General features: G+C 38.9%; 1 protein-coding gene across 2 annotated transcripts; it reads right to left on the bottom strand.

Annotated features, from left to right (window-relative positions):
* Nucleotides 1-1,150: 1,150 nt before the first annotated feature.
* TMEM68 (transmembrane protein 68) lies at nucleotides 1,151-10,436 on the bottom strand. 2 transcript variants are annotated; one of them, XM_053465974.1, is made up of 7 exons: nucleotides 10,323-10,436; nucleotides 8,980-9,362; nucleotides 7,497-7,664; nucleotides 4,519-4,712; nucleotides 3,809-3,869; nucleotides 2,952-3,091; nucleotides 1,151-1,387 (listed from the first exon to the last, which is right to left on the bottom strand). In XM_053465974.1, exons 2-7 carry the CDS (start codon nucleotides 9,302-9,304, stop codon nucleotides 1,283-1,285), a joined length of 993 nt encoding a protein of 330 aa, XP_053321949.1. In that variant the 5' UTR covers nucleotides 9,305-9,362; nucleotides 10,323-10,436; the 3' UTR covers nucleotides 1,151-1,282. The 2 variants fall into 2 exon arrangements, with proteins under 2 accessions (XP_053321949.1, XP_053321950.1); XM_053465975.1 differs by lacking the exon at nucleotides 10,323-10,436 and having other exon boundaries at nucleotides 9,174-9,319.
* Nucleotides 10,437-10,936: the final 500 nt, after the last annotated feature.

Below are 10,936 nucleotides of genomic sequence, written 5' to 3' on the forward strand. Positions count from 1 at the left end.
AATTATATGCCGTCTTTTTTAATTACATTTCATCTTGCTCATTAAGCTGAATCTAACATGCTTCAGAAACATTGGATAAGGAAATAGGTCATTAATAACGTAATACAATACCGTAACACTACATATACTCTCAGAGGTGGGCAACCATGATCTTTGCAACTGCTCATTTAAAATCCCTGAGGGTCATGGAAACCTGCCAGTGGGGTCTCACGTAACAATGAGTTGCAGGCATTTCATCTCATGTAAGTTTAAAGGCTAATTGAACAGTTTTCCTAAATTAACATAACATACTATAAGATCTATTTTGTGTCCCTGATTGCATTATATGTATAAATATTTTGATTTATCGAGCTGTAACATATTTACTTAGTGCTTTACAGTATATTAAAAGGGGAGGTACAGTAAGTGCTGTAATATAACGAGTACAGTAGTCTATACACATTTTGATTGGGGTGTAACAGTTATGAACAAATTAGGAATGGAGGTCCCTGCCCCGTAGAGCTGACAGTCTAAATAGGAGTTGCCAGACATGCAGATACAATCAGAGGAAGAAAGGAAGTGCAATTTACAGAACTTACAGAAAGTCATGGTTTCCAAGTTACATAGTACTACAATTAAACAGTGTTCCTTTAGTTTGCTTTTTAGGTCATTAGGAGTTGAAGACACAAGTGTTTCAAGAACAGAGATAGCGTGGCATCTTTCTAGGAGAGGGAAGGGGTGCAAGGGTTGTAAAGGTGGTGGTCAGAGAGTGGCAAAGGGGATACAGAAAAGTGAAGCAATGCCTGGTGAAGACAATGACCATATCTATGTGCCGGACTTCGTCCACTGAAGACAGCTGAATCAAGAGGTTAGATGAAGAAAGGGATTCTCAATGTGGCAATTATAGTCCCCCAAGTATGACAATAGGAGAATCAGATATACAGAAAGTGAGACAAAACTCAAAACAAAAGCAGAGCTTGTGTTTGAGGTTGGTCTGTATAAACAGGGCTGGAACTATAGGGGGTTAACGAGAACTAGGATTAGCCGAGATGTCACTAGCCCCCAGAAGAATAAGTGCTAATGGGATGTTATGGTGATAAGGCCAGCTTTTACACAGAACTCTGAATTCAAAACATGGCAAGTAAGACATATGCCAACCGTTACCTTCTAATGTTTTCTTACATTTTTATTAAATATTGATATGCTACAATCTTTACGGCGTGTGGTCAACAACAAACTAAAACACCAACCCTTCAAATGTCTCAGAACTATATATACATAATCCAAACACATTGAAGTGTATTTAGTCTTCTTTATGCCTCTTGTGAAATCTTTCCAGTAGAGCCCGTAAAATGTTCCCAGGTACTTTTTGGTGCCGATCAATTAAAGACTGAAGAGCACACTTTGTCTGCAAAAAAGCAAAATAAGAATACTAAGAATAACACTAAATTAATATCCTTCAATAAAGCAGTTAAATACTGATATCAGCTAGTTTGTCTCCGGTTCAGTTAGTGGGGTGTGACTGGGTCTTCATTCTATACCCCTTCTTCTTGTACAGACATCTCACACTGGGACAAACTCCAAGAAACGTGAAAGAATCTCTCCTGACATGCGATACCGTAAAAAGAGGATATGGGCTAGTTATCATTATGGACGCCAATGCAAAAGGGACGATAAACACTTTTACAGAGATTTATATTCAAAGTTTGTCTCACCATGATAACAGCGTTCTCAGTCTAGACCAGTGCTTATGTCCTAAAAATATTATCAAAGTTTTGTCTCTGTGTCATTAAATAGTGGGAAAAAACGTAGTAGTTGAGTGTAGCTTGGCGAGTGCATTATTACCGTATTTGCTCGATTATTAGACGACTCCCCAAATCTGAATATTAATTTAGGAAAAAAAGAAAAAGCCTGAATATAAGAGGACCCTATAGGAAATTTTTTTTTACCAGTAAATGTTAATTCATGTAAATTATGTGAACAATAGTTTGTTAATAAAAGCTATGATTGAGAAAAATATTTTGGTTTTATTTCCTCCTATTTTCCAACCTGCCCCCAGTTATGCACATCTGCCCCAGAAATGCCTTATACCCCCTATATGCCACTGTGCCCCATGATATGCCTTTTAACCCTCTAAATGCCACTGTGCCACATGATATGCCTTTTGACCCCCTATGTGCTACTCCACCTCCAGAAATGCCTTTTACCCCTATATGCCACTCTGGCATTAAGGGGGTTAAAAGACATATTATGGGGCAGAGTGGCATATAGGGAGGTGTAAGGCATTTCAGGAGGCAGAGTGGTGTATAGAGAGTTAAAAAGGCATTTCTGGAGGCAAAGTGGCATTAAGGGGATTAAAAGGCATTTCATAGAGCACTCTGCCTCCAGAAATGCCTTATGCCCCCCATTTAACACCCCCCCCTCAACTTACTGGTGCTTCTGACTCCCGTCATGCAGCCGGGGCAGCGTGGAGAACCCACGCACTTACACTGCAGCCGGAAGGAGGTGTGGCTAACAGCGGGGGTCGTCTGCGTCCATCGCGCAGACCTTCCCCGGCTGTCAGAGATCAGAGTTCCCCGCACCGGTGCTGGTGCCGCGAACTCTGATCTCTGCAGCCTTTGCTCAGAAAAAAACCTTGTCTTATAATCGAGCAAATACGGTATTACATATTCATGAAACAACCAACATGTGCAGAACAAGTGATCCCGCTAATGCTTCATCTGTTATTGATGAACGGAGCTGAGAAAGAATGACTCGGGTATAAAAGAAAATAAAGGATGAGACATGTTCTACAAAATGTAACTTGGCCTACGTTATAATTACCAGATATATATTTCCCAAACAATTAAATGAATCTTATATATTTTGAAAACCCCAGAGGAAATGTATTTCCAGCTATGTTAGGCAGTCACTAGGCTGCATAAATACATTACAGCTAAGGAAAAAGGGGTAACCTTATTCATGCTCCTCACCTTTTCTGCCAGCTCAGCAGCACCGACATTTGGATCGTATGGGATCGGATCGCCAAGGTGTGTGCAAAGTTTCACTGGAAAGCCCCCGTACAAAGGAACAAGAGGAATCTTAAACCTTTCATAAAGCCACTGGAACAAACCTTATTAAAGAAAGCGATAATTAAAATGAAAAGGAGCACTTCGGTCAAATTATATTATCTGTAATTAATACAAACCCACTCTCAGATTTCATGAAAAGCAAATCAAACTAATGAAAATCTAGTGTTTTTACCGGGGGTCCGGAATTATACAAAATCTGTTTAGTCAAAAGAAGAATTAGAAGTGCTACAGCTTTCTGGCATAACACCAGAACATGCATTAGGTGCAAAGTTTTGAGAAGTAACGGATTTAAATGCATATTGCATATGCTATAAAACCAATGCGTCATGATTGAAGAGTATGGCTGCCGGATGGATTCAGTAGAGACAAATGGCCAGACTATACGCCTCACTGAAAGGGACTTACTGAAGGCAGAGCCCCAAGCTGCCCCTCGGCAACCTCCATGCAATTGGTTCCAGATGACAATACCGGGTGCCAAGTCCAAAAAATTACTTAGGCTGTAAATTGGCTGATGATGAACCAGCTCATCAAGCAGCTCAATATGCAAATATACAGCACTATCTGCTACAGAATGACCAAGGGTGCTGGGAGTTGCACCAGAAGTTCAGGTTCAGTTCAGTGGCAGGTAAGAACTGTGTGAATAACAGAAGGGAGAAGTAATGGGAATAATATAATAGTCAATGCCAACTGGTGCACTTCCTCTCCCCACAAAGGGCACTGTTTTATACATAGGCATTAATTTCAATAATAAATCTTACGTAACCATCCAAGTGTTCGAAATCCTTCACGTATGTTTTGTGTAAACATTGGAATGATGGGCTAAGGCAAAAAAACAAAACAAAAAAAAAAAAAATCAGATTTCAATGAAGTTACTGAAAACACACCATCAGTTTCCATGATTAATTCTTTTAAAAAAAATCTTTCAGGGCATCGGAATGTAGCACACATCACTATACTTTAGGGGACTAAACTGTTACCAGAACCATTGACCACTACCATGTTGGTTGGTAGCGGAGAAGAAGCCACATGCTTTTGAGTTAGGACAATACAAGAACAGATGACGATTACGCAAGTTATTTAACTTTTAGTCATTCCTGACCAAAAAGCACACATGCATCTTGGAACTGGAAATGTATACTTTGTCACTCTACACACAGCCTCAATGATCTGTATCCTTTACATCATTTTCAGAAAGGTAAGCACAGCCATTGTTTTCTGGACCTGGCAGGCAGCAGTACAATAAAAATGGTCTTCTCAATGCAATGCATACCAGTTTCTATGTTGGGTATTTCTAGTATGCATATGAATAAACCTGTATTTTGAACTGGCAACAAATATATATATAAATTACTAACTTTGAATATGTTTGGTGTTTGAAAAGGCTACCAAATTTTAAATGTTTTTAAACACTTGAGCTACACGTTGCATTCAGCAATATTGCCGCAAAGCCGGTTACCATGACACTCACCACTTTAGCATCAATGGCCACCTGAGCAAAACCCGTCCGATTTTTCCAAATTATAGTATAGTTTTCATCACTAAAAAGCGCCTCCCGTACTCCGCCTGGTGATATCGCCAAGAGGTGACCGTTGCTCAGCGCTCTCACGCATTCTTCTTTTGGTCCGTGGATTACGTTAAACAACTCAAGTAGTGGTCTTAAACCTTACAAGAGAGAAGTACATAAATCGCTATACATCATGTCAGAATAATTTTCAGAACTTCACTTTGCAAGGACTGATAACATAGTGAGCATTTTTCTTTATGGCACACCTTGTTTGTGAAAAATCTGTTTTTGGCCCTTTAAAAAGGTCGACCATGACATTTATAGGACATATATAGGTCCCTGGTATTGTAGAAATGCCTGCAGCGCACACTGGGAAAAACGCTGGCTCAAGGAGGAAACGAAGGAAAATAAAATATATTTGCTTTATCTACAAATCTATTATTTTGCTAATCGGTTGCTCTGAAAAATACCCCTCGTCTTATAATCGAGGTCGTCTTCTAATCAGACCTCCGCCTGGGGCCAGGCTGCTTACCGGTGCTCTGCCTCCCCCTCCTTCCTCTGGGGGCGGGGCCAGAGAAGTTGCTCGCACAGCCGGGCCCCTGCAGAAGTCTTCGAGTGAGAGATCTGCAGTTCAGGTAAGCGGGTGGGGGAGGGTTTTTGAGCAAGTATGTGTGATTAATGGAATGAATGAGTATTTAAATGTTTGTGAATGAGTGTGTGATAGCATGGATGTGTAAGGGGGGTGGTGGTGGTAGCATGGCATAGGGAGGCTGTACTCACACTCCTATCATCCCCAGGTTCCAGCATGTACTGGCTGCCTTGGCTTGATAGGAGTGTGATTGCTGTTAGCAGAGATATCTCTCTCTCTCTCTATATATATATATATATATATATATATATATATATATATATATATATATATATATATATATATATACACACACCTCCAGAAATGCCTTTTAACCCCCTATATGCCACTCTGCCCCATGATATGCCTTTTAACCCCCTATATGCCACTCTGGCATATAGGGGGTTAAAAGGCATATCATGGGGCAGAGTGGCATATAGGAGGGTATAAGACATTTCTGGAGGCAGAGTGGCACATAGAGTGTTAAAAGGCACATCATGGGGCAGACTGGCAAATAGGGGGTATAAGGCATTTCTGGGGGCAGATGTGCATAACTGGGAGGGCAGGTTGGCAAATAAAAGGAAATAAAAAAAATATACATTTTTCTCAATCATAGCTTTTATTAAATATGAAAAAATTGTTTACATGAATTAATATTTACTAGTAAAACTTTTTTCCTATAGGGTAGTCTTATATTCAGGCTTTTTGTTTTTTTCCTAAATTAATATTTAGATTTTGGGGGGTCGTCTTATAATCGAGCAACTACGGTATATTGATTATAAGAACTAATTTTATGTTTAATCATCTTACCGACTTAATAATGCATAGTGAGGTAAAAGGTTTCAACTCACGGTTTAGTAAATTATCATTGTAGACAAAGTTTCAAATAAATCGGTAAGAGAAAAAAAAAAAAAACATGTGGGGGTTCTATCAATGACTAGCGTGTTTGAGTTTCACCAAGTACAGTTTATGCCTTCATCTATTCATAACCAAGGATATTTTACCACTTCAACCCTAGAGACCAAGTGGCTGTCCAACTCAGTGCAGTGTTTGATTGGGGAAAGTCACAATAAATATCAAGACTACCAACAATGGCGGCCTACGGGTCCGTAGATAAAGGAAGTACAAAACGAAATAAATGAATTAAATAATTTATTTTTCATGGGATTTGCCTTTAAAGAAAAGTTAGCAGAATTTGACATTAAAGACTATATGCCAAGCTACTTAAAGTACAAAACCGTACTTACTTCAATAGCAACGCTCTGTCTATTGGTGATTTAAAGGATTTCTCAGTGTTTGACATGTAGGTATGAGAGCTTCACAGTAGTGAAGGCTGCTAATGGGATTCTGGACAAAGAGAGAGAGAGGAGGGGTTCAGCCGATGCGTGGAGAAAGAGGAACTGAACCATATGAACTATTGTCATACACCCGCAGGTGGACTTGCGCTCTTTTTGATGTAGAAAATAATTGGTTAAGCTGGAAGTGCCTTGAATTTCAACTGGTACAACATGATTGTTAAGATAGTTTAAAGAAAAGCCCACTTCAGAAAAAGTATATTCATATTCAAGCACATCTAGTCTTAAGAGCAACATATTGTATGGTGTTTAACAGAGTTGGTAGCTACTAGCATGGACCTGTCAACTTTAAACGATTCATTGCTCTTCAAAACAATACCTACCACCCTGGTAATGTTGCTTTGACATAGTCAAAGCAAAGTCTCATAGGGTTCGTACAACAAGGAGTTTGAAAGAGTTACAGTTTCTACTGTTTTCGCTTGCAAATGTACATACTCTCAATCATTCTGAACCTCCTTACTTCATGCTTTAAACTTTTGTTTGTGGTTGGAATGTCTTCTCTTTGGCCTGTCTCTACAGAACGCCAATTTAAATAGGTAACATTTGGTAGCCTCCTGTTTAGCTTCTTTGGAATTGTTGAATGGCTAGGCATGAAATACAAGCTGCCTGTACAAAATCAACTGATCAAGTCATCCTCTACAAAACAGCCCCTCACCTTCTGTCTCACTGTCCCTCACACCCCTTTAATATATGACTGTAGGTCACCATTGTCAGCAGTCATGTCGTTCCCACTGGGCCCAGATGGTGTGCATTGTTTGTAAACTCTGAAGCCTCACCTCCAGAAGCCAAATTAAAAAAAGAAGCTTTTATGTCGTTCAGGTTGTATTATTTACAACATTCGTGCCAACTATCTGTTGTTCATTTTCTGGCCATAGCCATGGCTAATACATCAAGTCATATACCAGAATGCGGACTATTATCTCTTTACCTTAGACTAACATTTATGTACAAGCATTTACCTGGTATTTTAAACAAAAAGTGGTCCCCGACAGAGTGAATGGTTCTCCCCTTGAGGAGGATGACCCTTGACACAAAGTAATAGTAGTCCACAGGAAGTGCTCCATGATAATACACAATTAATGCAGGACTCTCATCGGGGAGTTTATCCATGCCACATATCTCATAACCTGCAAAGACAGAGAAAGGACGACCCTTATCAAAACAAGTAAAACGACTCATATGTTTTGAAAAACTAACTTGCTATAATTTAATACTAGCCATAATGAATAAAGTAACTAGTCAAAAGCAGAGACTTTATCTATGATGGTATTTTAGGGGAAAAAAACAGCAATGTGAGTGTGTCCTTCTATCCAAGTGTTAAAGAGGAAGACAAACCATAGTTCGTATGATCATGAGAATTGTTCGATTACATTTTTCATGGTTTTCTTTTTAAATACATAACCTCCTTTCAGTAAAAGACTAGAGTGTTCTCAGGTACATAAATGTTAGACTTGTGCAAATGGACCAAAAAAAAAAAAAAAAGATTTGAACAATTATTTTTCCTTTTTGCTCCATTTCATTTCCAACAACGAACTTTGTTTTTCTGCCCTTTTGTCTCAGAAGAAATTCAGAGGGCTTTATCCATTGGGAAATAAAATGAATTGTCTTCACTAACACTCTCATTCTCTCTCTAAACGTCTCCACCGACCGCGTCTGTGTCCCAGTCTCGTTTTCTACTGCCCTGCTTTGTTTCGTGCCTCTTCTTGTTTTCTGTCTTCTGTTTTTGTCTGCTTCTCCCCCTTGGTATCAGCTCTGTTAACCAGGCCTCCCAGAGTGCTTCCACAATAGGGCCAAGGTTCCACGCGTACCCTCTTCCTCGTTTGGAGGAACGGGAGAGAAGCTGTCCCTGGGGTGAGTGCCACGGCGCCATCCTTTTGTGGAAGTATCGCAAGAGGCCAGAATAATACAGACAGATCCGTAGAGAAAGAGAAGTGTTTCTGCAGCTATTTCTCTACAATTTGGTTCTAATAATTCTGGCCTTTCAGATTGCCACAGGGACAGCCTCTCCCCTGTTCATCCAATCGAGAGAAAGGGTTTGCGCAGAGGCTCCAGGAGGACTGGTTAACGGAGCTGATACTGGAGATAAGCTGATTAAGAAAGAAGACAAGATAACAAGAAAAGGTGGAAAAGGAGACATGGTAGTGGTAAGTGGAGACACAGAGAGAGTGAGAGAGAGAATGAATGATTGTCTAAGAGAGTGAGAGAATGAGATAGTAAGAAACCTATGAAATGCAAGTAGAAATTCAGAACTCTACTTCATTTGTGTTGGTTTTGTTTGGGGTCCCTCCTCTTTTTCAGACACTTGTACAAATTAACAAAGTTGGCAAATGTTGTTAAAATTAAAACTTGTACAAATCCAAATGCACAAGTCTAATACATATTGTTACACACCCATCCACATGAGATTGTCTTATTTGCACCCACAACTAATAAAATTTTTACCATGCCATATTGTAGCATGCCCATCCCACAGAGTTGCCAGCGTACGTCGAGCACCATCCCACATACTGTTTGAGTAAGCCTCTTTTAGCTCATTCTTCCGCTTGTACACATGGAGGAACAGGATGGATAGATAAAAGAAAATGACAAAAAGGAAGGGTAGGATGAAAACTATTATAAGTGGTGTGAAGACCCACAAGAGATAGGCAACATAATTCAAGTAGTCTTCCCAACTGTCCAGCTCTAACCACTCCAGGCACAGGTGCAAAATGCAAATCGCATAACCGAGAGACGGCTCTGCAGCACACGACTCATTCTCGGCCTGCATCTTTATCACAGAATCCAAACCTCCGAGTACGTATCAGTATTCACAAACACGTTGTCTCCTAAAACCAAAGGAAAAATAACGTTGTAGCAATTAAAAAACATTTTTATTACTATGTAAGTGTTCCAAAAGTGCAGAGAATAAACAGATTGCAGAGATGCAAACAAGTGTACTGGTAGGCATTTCAAAGGACCTGGATCACAAAGCAATTGATGGATTGAAATCATTAGCTGTTTATCTGGTACAAAATTACCCCCAAAAAATTCAAAAATAATGTAATTTATCACAATTAAAAGCTTGACCCCATACTGTACTCAGAATCAACCGTATCATTCTAAATCCTTTGCATGTATTTTAAAAGAAGAAACAGGTTTTTATAACAACTAATAAGCATTTGTTTATTTTATTCTCTGTGCAAATAATGGGAGTATTTAATAGAGATTAAGGTTCATGGCTTACTTATGGGTTCTTTTACACTTCTGAAAAATAAACTGTAGGATGTGATGGATTTTTTTTTCAAGCAAAGTCTACCTTTCATTAACATTAATCATATCTTTATTTCACGTGGATATCAACGTTCTGTGATAGATAGATATATATATATATCTATATATATATATATATATATATATATATATATATATATATATAGATATATATATATATAGATAGATAGATATATATATATATATATATAAGTCCAAAATTAACAATTGCACTCCAAATGCCAAATTTCTGCCCGGTGCCAAATAACTGCAGCAGTAAATGTCCTGATGAAAGTCTGTAATAAACAAGACTGAAACGTTGACTTAAAAACCGAAGTTGTTTGTGTGGTCATTTGCAAAGTCCCTGGAGTGCCGGTAATTATTTTTGGACTTATATATATATATATATATATATATATATATATATATATATATATATATATATATATATATATATATATATATATATATATATATATATATATATATAATCATTATCTTTAACATACGCCTAGAAAAACTAAAGAAATACTCACGCAAAGCCGCTCATGTAGGTTAGCTGGATGTTATACAAAGACCTTGGATTTGGCCGGGTTATAAGACCAGAGAAAAGTGACATCACACACCAGGATCCAACACATTTTTAGACTAAAAAATAAATAAAACATAGTATTTGAATAAATTACAATTATCATATGCAATCTAATAAAATACAAGTAACAGAGCATCCTTTCTCATGATTCTTTTAGTGAGGGATTGTTAATGTCTTCTTTTCATAGTGCCATTTAAAATACAGTCACTGATAAACAGACCCGGCCATATGGCCCACTGCGAGAATGACCAGTGGGCCGCCGGTGCCACATGCTGCAATATACAGCCAGAGGCCGCTGGCTGCACCTATGCCATCAGACGGCTGCTGGCCTTAAAGCAACAGCGCAGCTTTGTCATCGTCAGCCCAGCCCTGCTGTAAGATTACGTTAGCTGAATGATACCTGTTACAATTCTTGGGTATGCTGTGCCTGAAGGCCCCCTATGGACCCCCCCAACAGCTCCTTGGTTTGGCTGAAATTGAAGGTACAAATTTTTTTTGGGGGGGGGTTGTTTCTACGTCACACATAGAATTTTTTATATACTCTGCCGCAGGTAATTT

This window comes from Spea bombifrons, chromosome 5, assembly GCF_027358695.1.
Source record: "Spea bombifrons isolate aSpeBom1 chromosome 5, aSpeBom1.2.pri, whole genome shotgun sequence".
In the NCBI taxonomy this organism is placed as follows: Eukaryota; Metazoa; Chordata; class Amphibia; order Anura; family Pelobatidae; genus Spea; species Spea bombifrons.

Coding starts and splice junctions, on each gene's coding strand:
- TMEM68 (XM_053465974.1), bottom strand. CDS start 9,304: ATGCAGGCCGAGAATGAGTCGTGTGCTGCAGAGCCGTCTCTCGGTTAT. Junction 3,870..4,518: donor TGGCCATTGATGCTAAAGTG/GTGAGTGTCATG, acceptor TTTTTGCCTTAG/CCCATCATTCCAATGTTTAC. Junction 1,388..2,951: donor CTGCTGAGCTGGCAGAAAAG/GTGAGGAGCATG, acceptor GCTTTTTTGCAG/ACAAAGTGTGCTCTTCAGTC.